The sequence below is a fragment of the Pan paniscus genome, chromosome 1 (genome assembly GCF_029289425.2).
Source record: "Pan paniscus chromosome 1, NHGRI_mPanPan1-v2.0_pri, whole genome shotgun sequence".
Classification (NCBI taxonomy): Eukaryota; Metazoa; Chordata; class Mammalia; order Primates; family Hominidae; genus Pan; species Pan paniscus.
The window spans coordinates 16,175,202-16,192,468 of NC_073249.2; the positions used below are offsets into that span (position 1 = coordinate 16,175,202).

The window sequence follows — 17,267 nt, forward strand, 5'->3', positions numbered from 1 at the left end:
CGAGGTGGGTGGATCACCTGAGATTGGGAGTTTGAGACCAGCATGACCAACAGGGAGAAACCCCCGTCTCTACTAAAAATACAAAATTAGCCAGGTGTGGTGGCGTGTGCCTGCAATCCCAGCTACTTGGGAGGCTGAGGCAGGAAAATCGCTTGAACCCGGGAGGCGGAGGTTGTGATAAGCCAAGGTCGCGCCATTGCACTCCAGCCTGGGCAACAAGAGTGAAACTCTATCTCAAAAAAAAGAATGAAAGAAAGAAAGAAAACTGTCTTATTTCCTCCATTGGAAGAGAATTTCTTCCTAAATTATATTATTAATGTACAGCAAGCCAGTGTTAATGTGTCACTGTGGCAGGCTGAGACCCCACCCCCACTGGAGCCTAGGGTTTGCAGTCCAAGGGTCCCAGTGTGCAGAGCAGTCAGGTTATGGTGGTCATTACTCTCTGGATGCCTCACTGTTTATAGTCCAGTATGCATTTCTATACATCTTCACCAGAGGGAAGAAAAGTTGTATATTGGAGAATGAGTTAAGAGACCCTTGAAATGTTTAAAAAAAAAAAAAAAAAGAATGCTTTCAGCCAAGAGCCAAAGCAAGGAGGTCTGGCAGAAAGACAAATGGAATCTGAAGATTTGGGATCAGGCTTTAACTGTCTCCCTTTTTATGAATGCAGCCGGCTGGGCTTTTCCCCTTCCTGACCTGGACTCCTATTTCATAGACTGTTATCCTAATAGCTCTGAATGTGCATTACGATTTGAAGGTTGTAGTTTTCAATCTCTGGCATATTATGGTCATCTCACTCCTGGGTTCTATATAGAGGCTTGGTCTAAACATAGCCTTTCTTTATCTGCCACCATATGTAAGGTAATACAATATACTGCTATGGAGTTCCTCAATTGGTGCCTGTTCAGACAGAGATCTGGATAAGAACTGTTTTATTTGTCCATTCAATCACTGCATCAACAACTTTGTTAGTGCCTACTAATTACCAGACACTGTGAATAATGATATGAGATCCCAGAAAAAGTGAATAATGAATAGGGGTGGGAGTGGGTGAAGCGAAATGTTTTGTGTTTTAATTAAGGCTCCAAAGACATGTAGAAAGATTCAAAGACATTCTTTTGGCCATGAGTGAATAACCAGTACTGAAATATTCTTACTATCATAAACAATTATAAAACTGAAAAATTACATTAATCAATACTTTTCAGATATTGGACAACAGGCAGTGCAGGACCCTTATCATTGAGAGAAAGGAAATACACAAAATGAGCTTCATAACTGCCTCCACTTTCTGCCTAGAGGTGCTTTCTTGTTTACAGTATAGGAAGGTGGAGCCCAAACAAAGTACTGTGGTCTTATTGAACTAGGGGGATAGAATCCGAGTCCTGGGCTGCTGAAGTATCTGGACTTTGTAGGTCAGAGTACCAGACAGGAGTGAATTGCAAAGAGGAGCTGCAGAAATCTGCATGGAGATCCCCTTTCGTGATTAGATGGATACTAACCTGCTCTTGCATAGGCATAGCCTGACAGAGAATGGTAACTGGAATGACATGATATAAATAAAGACTATGTAGGCTACGCAGTGCTGAGAAATGTAGAAGCTCCAAATAGCCAGTGAGGAGACCTTGCTGAACATCTTGGGAATTTAGTTGAGACCCCCAAAAGACCAGGCTTTAGGAGTAGAGATATTATCCCCCTGGAATATGGACTACTCTGGACCTTCCCAGCCAAAGATTTAAAACAAGCTTTAAAAGGATCAAGCTGACAACCTGATGGGCAGATAAATTAACTTCCTGACAGAACATGGCTCTTTTAAAAAGGAAGACAAAAAGTCCACACTGCCAGGACTATAATATCAATGATATCTAGCATATAACAAGAGTTTCTAAATATGCAGAGAAGCAGAAAAAAGTGACTCTTAACCAGAAAAATGAAACTATAAATACAAACACACTCAAAGATTTTATAGTTAATAGAAAAAAAGTTTCCACCAGGTAATACTATGTTTAGGATTTCAAAGGAAAAATGATCATAATGAATGAACATATGGAGAATATTAATAGAGAGGAAAAGTACACCAAAAACTTAAAATTCTAGAACTGGAAAAAATACAATGTCTGAAATGAAAATTCAGTAAGTGGGCTTAACAACAACAACAACAGAAAAGATCCATGAACTCAAGGCTGTAGAGACTATCCAATCTGATGCAAATAATGAAAAGACTAAAGAAAACTTACAGAGACCCGATGTCTTGTGAAACAATATCAAGTATTTTAACATATGTGTAATTCAAGTCCTAAATGGAGAAGTGTGAAATAGGGGTGGAAAAGCAACTGAAGACATATTATCCAGATTTTTTTTAATTGATGAAAAATATCAATCCATAGATCCCAGGCCCTCAACACATCCCAAGCAAGACAAACACAAAGAAAACCAAACCTAAATGTGTAATAATCAAATGTCTGAAAATTAAAGGTAAAGAAAAATTATAAGCACATGTGAGATTTGTAATCGTCATCTTACCAAGAGCATGAGAGAGTTTAAAAACACATTTGCATTATATAGAGAGAACCAACAGTGTGAATTATCTCTGACTTATCAAAAGAAATCATACAAGCCAGAAAACAATGGAATAATATTTTTAAGTGCATAAAGAAAAATCAAAAACAAAAACTATCAACTCATAATTCTACATCTAGGAAAAATATTCTTCAAGAATAAAGTCAAAATTAAGATATATTTTCAGATTAAAAAAGCTAAGATAATCACCAACTGACCTGCACTATAAGAAACATTAAAAGGCATTCTTCAGGCTAAAAAACAATATTAGATGAAAAATCGACTCTACACAAAAGAATGAAGATTGTGAGAAATGGCAAATATGTGAGCAAAGATTTTTTTCTTTTTAAAATCTTTTAGAATTGATTGTTTAAGCAAAAAATTATAAGAATGTATATTTGGGTTTAAATTACATATTGAAGTAAAATGTTTGACAACAATAATACAAATAACATGAGAGGATAAATATTCCATTGTAATGTCTTATATCATTGGAGGACTCATATGAAATTGATTCATAGTAGATTGTGATAAGATAAAGCACACAGATTATAACCCTTAGAGAAACTGCAAAAATAAAAGAGCTATGGCTAAAAAGCTGATTGAGAATAAAAAATAAAATACCAAAAGTTGCTCAATTAAAAAATAATGACTGGGCCAGGCGCGGTGGCTCACACCTGTAACCCCAGCACTTTGGGAAGCCAAGGTGGGTGGATCACAAGGTCAGGAGTTCAAGACCAGCCTGGCCAATATGGTGAAACCCCATCTCTACTAAAAATATGAAAAATTAGCGGGGCCTGGTGGCAGGCACCTGTAATCCCAGCTACTCAGGAGGCTGAGGCAGGAGAATGGCTTGAACCCGGGAAGCAGAGGTTGCAGTGAGCTGAGATCACACCATTGCACTCCAGCATGGGTGACAGAGTGAGACTCCATCTCAAAAAAAAAAAAAAAAGGACTGGAAAGAATACAAATTTAAAAAGTTGGATAAATAAAACAAATAGGAAAATAGTAGACTTTCACCCAGTCCTATAAATAACCACATTACATGTAAATGGATTAATCACTATAATTAAAAATTGGAGATCATCAGACTAGATAAAAAAGCAAGTCCTAACTACATGCTGTTTACAAGAGATGTTTTAACTATAAAGATCTGGAGAGTCTTAGGAACCCTCACACCTATTTTGTTTTGTGCTATTTAAAAATAAAAAGATAGAAAATTGCATTCCTTACAAACACTAATTATAGGAAACCTGGATTAGCTTTATTAATATCAGACTTCAAGATGAGGTGTATCACCACACTAAAGAAGTATATTTCATAATAATCAAAGAGTTAATTCATCAAGAAGACATAACAGTCCTAAATGTGCATACACCTGATAACAGAACTATAAGAAGCAAAAACTGACTGAATTAAAAGTAAAAACAGAAAAACCTACAATTATAGTTGAACACATTAACACTATAGCTTCAATAAGTGATAGAAAATTCACACAAAAATATTAGTATCTAGCATATTTGAATGATACTGTCAACCATTTTAAACTAACTGACATTTACAGAACACTTCATGTAGCAACAGCAGAATACAGATGTTTTCAAGAGCATTTGAAACAGTCACCGAAATATGCCATGTGCTAAGCCATCAAATAGCTCTCAATAAATTTCAAGAGACTGAAATAATAAGTGTTCATTCTCCAGTAACACTGGAATTAAACTCGAAACTTACAAAAATGTACATCATAAAAATTCCCAAATATTTGGAAAATAAGCAACACACTTCTAAACTCAGGAGTCAAGAAAGAAATAACTAAGTTAATCACAAAATAACTGAACTGAATGAAAACAAAACGCAGCATATAAAAAATGTGTGGGATGCAACTAAAGCAATGCATAGAGAGAAATGTGCAGCTGTAAAAGTTTATATTAGCAAAGAAGAAAGGTTTAAAATCGAGATGTAAGCCAGCGTTTGGCAAACTAGGGTTCATGAGCTTAGAATGGCTTTTACATTTTTAAAAGGAAGAGGGGAAGGGGAAGAGAAAGAGAAGCAGGAGGAGGAAGAGAGGCAGCTGCAACAGAGACCATATGTGGCCCACAACGCTTAAAATATTTACTCTCTGGCCCTTTACAGAAAAACGTTAGTGACCCTTGACATAGTTTTCACCTCGTACTAGAAAAAACTGATGAATATAAATCCAAAGCAAGTAAAAGGAAGAAAATTTTAGAGATAAGAGTTGGATGTCTATGGTTTCTCTAGAAAATAGAGAAACATTGGAGGAAAAATAATGAAACTAAGTGATGCTTCTTTGGAAAAATCAAGGATGCCAATTTTCACCACTTCTGCTCAGCAGCGTACAGCAGATCCTAGCCTGTGCAATAAGGTGCCAAGAAAGATAATAAAGTCAAAAAGATTTTTTAAACTTCCAGAAATTGTTGCCTACATTCACCGTCTCTGCTTTTTCCCCTCCCATTATTTCTTGAATTCACGCTCATGAGACTACCCCTCCCCCACCATTCCACCACAACCCGTCTTGCAAAGATCAACATACACCTCCATATTGCCAAATCTAACAGTTAATTCTTCATGTAATTTGACCTGTAAGCATCATTTGATGTAACTGATGTTCCCTCTTCCTTTAAACTCTTTTTTCACTTGTCTTTTGGGACTTCTTGGTTTTCTTTCTAACTCACTTGCCATTTCTGCTCTATCACTTTATTGGGATCTCTTCACCTGTCCAACCTTTAAATGTCGGAATGCTCAGAGTTTACTTCTCAGACCTCTTCTCCATACTCTCTGTACACTCTCTTATTAGCATATAGGTGATTTGAAATAGCCCCTACATGCTAATAACTCTCCTAGATTTTATAAATCTCCAGCCAGGGCTTGTCCCCAGAGCTTCAGATTCCTTAATCCAGCTGCCTCCCTGACATCTCCATTTTGATATATTAGGCACTTAAAACTTAACGTATGTAAAAGTAAATCCCTGATCTTCCCTTCACTCCTACTCAAAGGCTGGTCCTCCTGCAATCTTCCTCTCCTCTGTAAATAGTAATTTCATTCTTCATCCTGCTCAGGACAGAAACCTTAGCATCATTCTTTTCTCATCTTTTCAATACCCCATGTTGAAATTCATCAACAATTCTCATCAGACTGCTTTCAAATGTATCCAGAATCTAATCATTTCTCACCACTTCCTCCAGCCACCCAGGACCAAGTCATCATTCTCTTGCATCTCGGTTCACTAACAGCTTCACAAGTGATGCCCTGGCTCCCACTCTTGTTCCCTCGACAGTCCTTTCTCTGGACAGCAAGCCAGAGTGGTCCTCCTAAGACATAAGTCAGACCACGTTTCTTTTAAGCTAAAGCCATCCAACCGTTCCTCTAACTCATTCTAAGTTGGATCTGCCCCTGGCTACCTCTCTGCTTCATCTACTACTTTCCCACTTGTGCCCTCCACTATAGACTTTCGTGCCGCTCTAGGAACATATAATAAGTATGTTCCCACCTCAAGGCCTTGGACGTAGTCATCTGTCTGCCTGGAAAACCCTTCTCTCAGTTATCTGCGCTGAGTTCCCCCCGACCTCCTTCAGGTCTCTACTCGGACATCCCAGGGAGGCCTTCTCCGATCCCCTATTTAAAATAGCTATTCCCACCCTGTCATTCCAGACCTTTTTTACTTTATTATTATTTTTTTGTGTCTGTCTTCTTTAACCTAAACTGATAAGCTATACAAGGACAGGGATTTTATATATTTGTTTCATTGCTGTGTTCACAGTGCATTGGATGCACTCAATATTTGGTGAGTAAAGTAACGTATTCACTAGCTCATCAGTTTGTTTATTTATTTGTTTGTGTGTTTGCTGAATTTCTACCTGCCAGGCACTGCCCTTAGGGAGCTCACAATCTAGTAAAAATAATAGGAACAACTACCATTTTTGCGTGGTGACTAATCATTTTGCATATGCCATTTTATTTCATCTTTACAATAGCCTGTTTTATAGATGAGGAAACAAGCCTGGACCAGTTAAATAAATGGACTAAAGTCAAGTAGCTAGTATGTACTACCTTTTTCAAAACCTGTTTGTCAACTACTGCCTCCCACTGAAATGATGTTCTTCTGTGTTGACATTTAGCTCATATCTCCATAAAAATTTTTAAATCGTTTAAATATATTTTCTACAGAGACCCAGACTGAATGTGAGTGAATAAAAGAGTTCATGATTATGAGAATTGTGACTTCTTTGGGGGACTTATTTGAGGACAAACAAATTTCCTGATTCCTCGACTCCCTTCAGCCTCTTCCCCTCTGATGAAGGCATGGATGGGGAAATCCATTGAAGCAAACATTCTAGCATGCCTTCTCTTCAAACTTCCTTCATGTTTGTGCTCGGCCAGGAACCTACTGCCAGCAGAGGGAGGTAGAAGCCATCATGGAGGGCGACGAGGAGGACAGAGGCTGCTGCTGCTGCAAACCAGGCCACTTGCCTCACCTGCTGTCCTGCAACGCTGCCTTTCACCTCCGCTGGCTCACCTGGGAAATCACGCAGACCCAGTACATCCTGGAGGGCTACAGCATCCTGGACAACAACGCGGCCACCATGCTGCAGGTGTTTGACCTCCGAAGGATCCTCATCCGCTACTACATCAAGGTATTGCTCTGTTTCCCAAACACCTAAGGCAGAAATGCTAGGATGGCACAGGAAGCTCCGAAAGAGCTCTGTCAAAAGCTAAATTTTGAAGCCTGTCATCCTCAGCTTCCGAATTGGAAGCCCAGCCATCTGCGGAACCATTGCTTTTGGAAAAATCCTAGCGGGCTTTGATTTAACCTGAGATTTGTGCCCTGGGTCATATCCTAAGCTTAGGCACCAATAAGCAGTTTGTTTTCTTATCTAGGTCTTCTTTGTCTCTTCTACCACAGCATTATTTGCTTGTCCTGATGATGAGGACAAATTTAAATACCCTATAAATATTTCTAAGCCTCCATGTTTGAGTTATAAGGGTCAAATTAGATGCTCTGCACAGTGTCCACTTTAGAATCAGAATTATATTTTAAGCTCATAAGGAGAACTCAAAATGTAGCTAAACCATCCAGTCAGAATTGGCTGTGACAGCCTTTCCCCCTAACTCACATGGAGACTAATAACATATTTTTTCAGTTGCTCAGTGCCTACATCTGCCCAATCTGTATTCAACCTCAGAAATCATGGCAGTTTGGAGTAAGTCTCCTGGAAAACAAGTGTGGGACCTGACTGAGGATGTGTAGTGTTCATCCGGGCTGAGGTGTTTTCTGAAGGGGAAGGGGCAGGCGAGGGCCGTGTGGCAGAGGAAATCTTCGCTGTGGGTCCTATGCTGGGAGTTTGGGGGGACTTGGCATGGTGGAAGTCCTGGATGGACCACAGGAACGTCACCTCTTAATGCTGTTCAAAAAGAGGAAGCTCATCCGTCGGAGACCACAAGGCCCCCTGCCAGCGTGCTGAGACAGGTGGTCCAGCAGAAATAAGGAAACACAGAATGAAAAGATAACTTGGCACCTAAAGTTTTAACCAGCTAACAAACAAATGGCATTGAGAAATTTGGAATAAATCCAGACATGGTGGTTCACGCCTGTAATCCCAGAGCTTTGGGAGGCCAAGGCAGGAGGATTGTTTGAGCCCAGAAGTTCAAGACCAGCCTAGGCAACATAGCAAGACCCCCCATCTCTACAAAAAAATTGAAAAATTAGCCAGATATGGGGTTCACACCTGTGGTTCCAGCTTCTCAGGAGGCTGAGGCAGGAGAATTGCCTGAGCCCAGGAGTTTGAGGCTGCAGTGAGCTGTGATTGCACCACTGCACTCCAGCCTGGGTAATGGGGATTCCCGAAATCCACAATAGCTGCTGAAGCTACATGGAAGCAGAAGATAGGCTGTGAAAGTCAGAAGGATAAATAGCTCTTAGATCTCATCCCCTAGGTGATTGCTACACAAAATGTTTGCAAAACCCTTTTCTGTGGCAGCATGTTTACAACAGATTTAGCCGTTTGTGCTCACCGTCTTTGTGTGTGCTGGAGATGCAAAACATTATATTCAAATTTCATACAAAACTATACATGTTTTGTCCAACCTAATGTAAATGGGGGAAGATTTGGGAAGCATACCAGGGAGTTATGCCTATCTTCTATTTCTAGACTCTAAGCAAATTCAATATACCAGTTGTGTTAGATTTGGCAGTGAGCCATGAAATAAGAGTGGCATGCATGTTAGAAGCTTATTTCTCTTGGACTTTGATGATGGTTGGTATGGTAGCTTCCAAAATTTGAGTTCCACAATTTAAGTTACAGGCTTAAAGGGATAGAGGAAAGGACACAGAAAATGAAGACCAAGGGCATTCATCAGCAGTCTGTTAATGAGGTTCTAGGAAGCTGCCACAATATCCTCCTGTTGTATCTCATCAGCCGGAACATTGTCACATGCCACCTGGAACAGGGTCTGGAAAGTGTACTTTGGGCAGCCATGAGCCCAGAATGAAATCGTGTGTTCACAGAAGAAGGAGAAAACAGATGATAAATGGTAACTAGCCATCTCTGTTATCTCCTTCAACAAGGAAAGTGTCCCTTGAGTATTTCCTTTAGTTTTCAGGAGGCAGGACAGGGTGGTTGCAGGAACAGCTACATCCAGGGGCTGACTGAGCAAGAGGACTCACAGGCCCGTGAAGCAAGTGGCTGGAAGGGGGCAGTGAGGACCAGCGGTGGGTCTAGACAGCCACGTAGATAAGCCCTGGAGTTGACATCTTCCTGTTGCCTCAAGAATTAGGCTCGACTCATCCGGGCGCAGTGGCTCATGCCTGTAATCCCAGCACTTTGGGAGACCGAGGCAGGCAGATCACTTGAGGTCGGGAGTTCAAGACCAGCCTGACCAACATGGAGAAACCCCATCTCTACTAAAAATACAAAATTAACCGGATGTGGTGGCACAAGCCTGTAATCCCAGCTATTCGGGAGGCTGAGGCAGGAGAATCACTTGAACCAGGGAGGCGGAAGTTGCAGTGAGCCAAGATCGCACCACTGCACTCCAGCCTGGGCAACAGAGCGAGACTCTGTCTCAAAAAAAAAAAAAAAAAAAAAAGAAAAAGAAAGAATTAGGCTAGACTCTTTCATCTGCTACCCAGAGACCTCCAGTATTGCCACTGGCTGTGTTTCCCACTCCCCTTCCCCCATCTCTCACTGTTTTGTGTACACACTGTGCACACACTACCTGTGCTCCCTGCCCCACATGCTTGCACACTGCTTGCTCCTCCTGCAGGGACTCTCCTCTCCCTTCCACATGCCCACAGCTTCTCTTCCAACCTCAGTCTCAACAGCTCTTCCTCACCAGCTGACTGCCCGGGGCCATGCCCAGCATTCCTCTCCCCTTGCTCTGCAAACTTTCCTACTTCACTCTATGGCAATTCCCTAAACAGAGAAGCCACAACTGAGTCCTCTTTGGGTCCTCAGAGCTCTGCTTGATGACCTGTTTATTGCATGGCCCAATTTGTTTTTTTGTACTGAATGAACAAAGGTTCTGGGGAACATGGATTTGGAGTCTGGGCCATACAGTCTGGACAGAAGAGATCCTAATTCAGTCAAGGGTCTGGTGGCCTGCTGCAGGCACGAGTAGTGGGACTGGGGTTCAATACTGAGCCACATCCCTGCCTTTCCATGAGCCAGACACGTGGACAGGCCCAACCCGTCACCATGGGGCCAGCAGATCACCGTGAGTGGGAGAGAAGGGAGGAGGGATGAGAGTGAGATGCCCTGTCTGGGTCCATCCTCCCTGGCCTAACCCTGTTGGCTTTTACAGAGGCCTTGGAGGTTCCATGATTGGACGAGCTTTTTGATGCCTTCTTTCCTTGGACTGGTAGTTGATACTCACCTTTCTTTTTTCCTAACTGCTGGAAATGTGCCTCCCAGTCCCCTAGATGATTTCTAAGATGACAATTTGCCATTTGACAAATCCAGGATCATGTGCAAATGCAAAAGGGCTCAGGAAGGCTCCCCCAGAACCTGCCGGGTAATAGCTGGCTTGTGAGGAAACCATGCCCTCCACTCTGTTTTTTAAGAAAGGGGAGTGAAGGCAAAATGGGAGTTGCAGGCGGGCTAGGAGAGGCAGGCAGTGCATGGGTGTGCTACCTAGCATGGCGCCTCTCACAAGCCAGCGCCAGGGCAAACCTGGAGCAGACTCCCCTCCTCCCCCGCAAGCTAGTTAACTACACATTCCCATGTCCTACCCACACATTCGAATTCCATGGGCCTGGGGTGGGACCCAAGGACTTTTTTTTCTTTTTTTGAGAAAGAGTCTCACTCTGTTGCCCAGGCTGGAGTGCAGTGGTGTGATCTTGGCTCACTGCAACCTCCACCTCCCGGGACCCAAGGACTTATATTGTTTAATCAGTTTCCTAAGTGATTTGATATACAAGTAGGCTTTGGAGCTACTACAGACGTAATTGTGCCCCACAGAAACAAGAATGTTCTTAACTCCCAAGTCAGCACTCAGGATGGGGCTGAGGTTTTTGGGCAGATGCCCAAAAACACGGTGCCCCCGTGTTTAATTCACATTGGTACTGCCAGGCCTATCCTGTGAGGTTGCCTCCGAATACAGCACTCAGTGCTTTTCTGCCCTTCAGCAAGGGGTGGCTTGGAACCTGCACTCATTCCCCGGTGCAGCTAGTTAAGGGAAATTTCAGGAGGGCTAACTGCCTATTAGAACAGAAGAAACAGCATTTTGGGGTTAAAAAAAAAGATGATTTTCTTCTTTGGCATGGTTGCTAGGTGAACAAAGTTGCCTTTGTAGCTCTGAATGACTTAAAGTTTCAAGAGTTTGATTTCATTCTGTTTATTATTTTCTTACTGAAAAGGAAGACAAATTTGAAATAATTCCTTTACTACAAAAGGAATTTTTTGAAATCTCCTAATAAACTGGGTCAGTTCCCCCACCCTGTATGAATATATTTGAAATCATTTCCTTCCTGGTGACTTGAGGTTTTCCCTCGTGTCTCCTCCATCTCTCTTCAAATTATTAGTGTTTAAAACCTGCTTAGCAGTCAAGGAATCTGCTGCTTTCTGTGTGGGCCTGGCTCTCCTGCTGTCATTGTTTCTGGGCAGCTCTTTTAGAAAGGAGACACGCTTATCACTGGCCTTGCAGAATGAGGCGCGAACAACCCGACAGGTTGGCCTGCCTGCCAGGCCCCCCTTCCTAGAATGAGTTGTCTGAAAGAATATGCTGATCTACAATTAAAATGAGGAACCAGGAGAATCCCTGCTGGAGGAGCCAGATATTGTGAATTTATTCAGGAGGGGTCCTGCTTTCAGCACAGTCTAGGTTTACCCCATCAATTCATTGTCACTGCCCCGATTTATGTTTTACTTAGTGTTGTGTCCGCCTCATCCGGACAGATTCTGAAGGATTTTACAGTGTTCATTGACTGTGTCTCCGTGACAGAAGTTCTGCCTAGATTAAATGGAGATAGGGTATGACTTGCAAGCATTTGGGGTGGTTCTGTTTTCTCCCAGTGAGAAGTGTCGGTGCTGTGATTTAGAAAACTGAGCATCAAGCTGGGTTCTGTTCTGAAGTCAGCACTGCAGCGTTTTGCCAGACGGAGAGGAGGAAGTGTTAACCTCTGGGATTCGAAGTCCTCATTGACTATTCTGACTTCATCGGTTGTGGGGTTGTTTTAATTCCTCCCTAGCAATGAATGAAAACGTAAACTTTTGTCTTTCAGTCTTTGTTTGTTATTCCTATCTGGTATGTGATTAGGCCATGTTGCAGAAAAACTAGACCAGATGTTCACTAGAGCTAGATGTTTAGAGAGACCAAATTTCTTTCTTCCCTTTGTAACGCTCAGCTGAGAAGTGGTGCTCGTGGACATGGGCATCGTTACTCTCTTTTGCTTGCAACTTTGGGCCGACGACTTAAACTGTCTTTAAATGATCCAGCCAGCAAGGAGACAAGAGAAAACCCTCCAGATTCAAAGTTTCTATTTGTGAATATCAGATGTGCACTCTGGTGACCACCACAGACACAACGGTTCTCCTGTCCCCTAATGCCATCCCTGTTCCCTCGCCCCTCTGCCTCAACCTCTCCTGGGCTGCTGCTACTGCTGCCACTGCCTGCCTCCCCTCTGAGTCCCACGCTCATCCTGCTTGCTGGGTAGGTAAGTCACAGATGTCAAAGGCATGACTGTTTTTCCACATATACACATATCAACGGGCCAGGCCATGTGCTGAGTTCCTCATATACATTGTGTCATTCTAAACCTCAGAACAGCCATGCAACGTGGGCATCATTAGCATGTCTTTCTTTCCCGCCTCTGCCTTCAGCTTCCTTGACCTCTTTCTCCATCACTCCCTCTCTTCCTTCCTCCTTATATCGAAGGGCTTTCCTGAGGCCAGGATGGTTATGGTGGGGTGTTACAGAGGATGGGAGAACAGGCACACTACTGAATTCTAGTTATTGTCTGCAGATTTCATTTTTCCACTTCCTCATTTTTGGGACAGGTAGACTGTGGAGCGTAATAGAAGGTGTGCCCAAAAGAAGGAAGAGCATCAGCCATGAACCACAGAGGAACCTCCCCAAAGTCCAGGCTGTCCTCAGTCCTCACAGCAGAGAGCCTAAGTCATGCATTTGCAGTTGTTTAGTGGAAATCACAGACTGTCTCTTCACCTGCTAAAGTCCTAAAAAAAACCCTTGAAACCAGATACCCAAGTAAACTTGAGGCCTTGAGCTCTGGGTTTTATTTCCCAGACAGAGGGAGGGAAGAGCCAGAGAGGGAGGGTGGGGGCTTCCCTAGAAAAGGGTTTCTCAGCCCACTCCACTTACAAGCGTCAGTCACTGAAGACTTTGTTTCCGTCCACCCAATATTCGTTTTCTGCTTTCTCACTTAAAAAGAATATGTTTTTATAAACAGAGAAGAGCATCAATTAAGCGTTTGTTTCTAACAGGAGCACACATCCCTGCCTCCTTGCATCAAACACTGTGAGCCCTCCAGCCCCTCATGATTTCACAGTGAGATGTGCAGCCTCATTCCAGGGGTGCCCCTCAGCCTCAATAGCCTGGAGCACCACCTGCATTTTTCTGTTATAATGGAACTGCGGTGCACGGTGGCAGGGACTCCGCAGCAGCACACCCTGATCCAAGCCTATCAGGCTTGGATTTTCATTTCCTCTGTCCCATTTCTATTTCTTGAGGCCAGGTGCTAGCCTTTTTGATGGAGGAATTTATTCAAAAACTACAAAATGGCTTTCCACAAAGCTGTTACTCGTAATAATCAAGCCCAAGGGAGGCATTTTCCCCAAGTGGGACTCATAAGTACAGTTGTCTGATTAAGAAGGAAACATGGGTTACTTGTGAACGTATCACAGATGTCCACTGTCTGGGCAGTCAGGATTAAGTGTGTGAAGGTTACAACAATTTCGCATTGTCAATGCTTTCCATAAGAACTGTGTTGTTTTGGCTGGGCACAGTGGATCACCCCTGTAATCCTCGCACTTTGGGAGGCTGAGGCAGGAGGATGCTTGAGCCCAGGAGTTCAAGACCAGACTGGGCAACAAGATCCTGTCTCTACAAAAAAAAAAAAAAAAACTAAAATATTAGCCAGAAATGGTGGCTTGCACCTGTAGCCCTAGTTACTCTAGAGGCTGAGGCAGGAGGATTGCTTGAGCCCAGGAGTTCAAGGCTTCAGTGAGCCATGACTGTGCCACTGCACTTCAGCCTGGGCATCAGAGAGAGACACTGCTGTCTCAAAAAACAAACAAACAAACAAACAAACTGAAAACCCTGTTATTTTAGTTCATTAAATACTCATTGGCTAGGTCTCTGGAGGCGGGTCTACCCCAATCTCTTTCAGCTGAATCAGCCTAGCCTAGGAACCACCAAAGCCTACAGCAACCCCGTCAAAGGGTGCTTTTGTGCGCTTTTCTCAGAAAGGATGGGGCTGACTGTCATTCTTCCTCATCATACAAATTCTGTTCCATTACATTCTGTTAGCATTACGTTCTTCTCACTTTCCTCTTCCCTAAGACAACCCTTAAGAGAGGACATTTTAGAAATGTCTCAAATGAGTTCTGTGCATTACTCCCAGCAGAAAATACAAGTGATACTACCTGTAGGGATTTCATGTCTCCTACTTTCCTGAGGTTGTAGATAACCCTTAAGAGAGGACATTTTAGGCCAGGCATGGTGGCTCACGCCTGTAATCCCAGCACTTTGGGAGGCCGAGGCGGGCGGATCACGAGGTCAGGAGATCGAGACCATCCTGGCTAACATGGTGAAACCCCGTCTCCACTAAAATAGAAAAAATTAGCTGGGCGTGGTGGCGGGCGCCTGTAGTCCCAGCTACTTGGGAGGCTGAGGCAGGAGAATGGCGTGAACCTGGGAGGTGGAGCTTGCAGTGAGCCGAGATCGCACCACTGCACTCCAGCCTGGGTGACAGAGCAAGACTCCGTCTCAAAAAAAAAAAAAAAAAAAAAAAAAAGGACATTTTAGAATGTCTCAAATGAGTTCTGTGCATTACACCCAGCAGAACATACAAATGATACCACATGTAGGGATTTCATGCCTCTTACTTTCCTGAGGTTGATTTACTTTCTAAGATTAAATTAATAAATAAAATCTTCCTGGCTTTAGAATAGCTGTGAGGGCTCAAAATCTTGCTTTTTCTCTGCAGAGTATAATATACTATATGGTAACGTCTCCCAAACTCCTCTCCTGGATCAAAAATGAATCACTCCTGAAGTCCCTGCAGCCCTTTGCCAAGTGGCATTACATTGAGCGTGACCTTGCAATGTTCAACATTAACATTGATGATGACTACGTCCCGTGTCTCCAGGGGATCACACGAGCTAGCTTCTGCAATGTTTATCTAGAATGGATTCAACACTGTGCACGGAAAAGACAAGAGGTAGGTCAGGGAGGTGGGGGCTGAGGCATGGAATATAAGTTTAATAAATAAAGAACATTGTCATGTCCATCTCTTTCTTATATTCTATGGTAGACTTTTAACATAGAGGATAGAAAAAAAGCACTATTTGGACAGATGTTTATTGAAGGTAAGCAAAATTAAATAGGAGAATCAATATACCATGTCTCCAATGAAGGACACTTAAAGATATAGATCCCTTTATGCAGTGCTCAGGGCCAGCGAAGTTTTAAGCCTCTATTATAACTTAAACATTTGAAGCTTCTTCGTTTAAAATTACATTTTGGGATTTCCCTACCAAGTGTGTCTGTGCTGAAATCAGGGGGATTTACTGAACATAATGAATCATGGACATGAAAATTCTATTTAGCAATCAGATGGTCCAACTTAACTTCTGTCATCGTTATTTTGTGTGTCTGTGCTGTTATTTCGTATGTGCTGAGAACACTTCTGGAAGTGAATCCTGCCTCTTAGAAATATAATCAAGAATTATGACAGTTTGCAAAAAGAGGAGAAAGGGGCAGGGGAGGAGGAGAAGGGGGAGGGAGCAAATGAAGGGAGCAGGTTTACTTTGCTTCTTAGTATTTGAAAAGCTGAGTCCATGGGTTGTTGTTGGAAAATGTGGGTACAAGTTAGAAACAACTTCCTCAGCAGCCGATGCAGTCTGTGGCATGTCCTAGAAAGAGTAAACCAAACCACGACACTAGCCAAGGTCTGTGAGTTTCTTATGGGTGATTAAAAACAGGTGGGAGAAGAAGCAGGTGGCAGAAACTGCTTTCTCCAGACCAACCACAAAGAAGGTGTGATAATAATCTTAACTCATGCCAGGCCTCTTTCAGCAGTTGAGATATTCAAAGAATTGATTGATGTTGTCGGCTATAGCTCCGTGATGGCTCTGTCCATTCCTCAGATGGTTCATGGAATTATTTTATTTTCCTTCAAAAGATATTTTGACTTTAAATTTCCTCTGCATCTCCCCACTCTCCCTCCCTTTTTTTTTTAAAGCTGACTTTGGACAATTTTTTTTAAGAAACAGAGTCTCACTCTCCTTAGGCTGGAGTGCAGCAGAATGATCATAGCTTATTGCAGCCTCAGACTCCTAGGATCAAGTGATCCTCCTGTCCTAACCTCCCCAGTAGCTGGGACTAGAAGCACATGCCACAATGCCTGGCTAATTTATTATATTTATTTATTTATTTATTTATTGAGACAGAGTCTTGCTCTGTTGCTCAGGCTAGAGTGCAGTGACGCAATCTCGGCTCACTGCAGCCTCTGCCCCCCGGGTTCCAGTGACTCTCCTGCCTCAGCCTCCTGGGTAGCTGGAAGTGCACACCACCATGCCTGGCTAATTTTTGTATTTTTAGTAGAGACAGGGTTTTGCCATGTTGGCCAGGCTGGTCTCAAGCTCCTGACCTCAGGTGATCTGTCCGCCTCGGCCTCCCAAAGTGTTCAGATTACAGGCGTGAGCCACCGCGCCCGGCCACCTGGCTAATTTTTTTAAAAAATTTTATGGAGATGGGGTTTTGCTATGTTGCCCAGGATGGTCTTGAACTCCTGGGCTCAAGTGATCCTCACACCTTGGCTTCCCAAATTGCTGGGATTACAGTTATGAGCCACCATGCCCGAGCTAAAAGATTCCTTTAATTTGGTTGTTGACTGTCGACTTACAGTCTAGCTAGCAGTCAACCCACAGGGCTCCTTCTTTTAGGGAGAACAGAGGACTCTCCTTCACATTGGATCCAAGTTCTTTTTCTCTCCGTGCTAGACCATGCCTCTC

General features: G+C 42.9%; 1 protein-coding gene across 2 annotated transcripts in view; it reads left to right on the forward strand.

Moving 5' to 3' along the window:
- The window catches only part of PCNX2 (pecanex 2), a 309,377-nt gene that overhangs the window by 260,425 nt on the left and 31,685 nt on the right, over nucleotides 1-17,267 (forward strand). For both annotated transcript variants that reach the window (XM_024927813.4, XM_034949151.3), the window contains 2 exons: nucleotides 6,958-7,211; nucleotides 15,239-15,472. In XM_024927813.4, coding sequence (XP_024783581.4) covers nucleotides 6,958-7,211; nucleotides 15,239-15,472 — 488 coding nt within the window. The remainder of the gene's footprint in view (nucleotides 1-6,957; nucleotides 7,212-15,238; nucleotides 15,473-17,267) is intronic.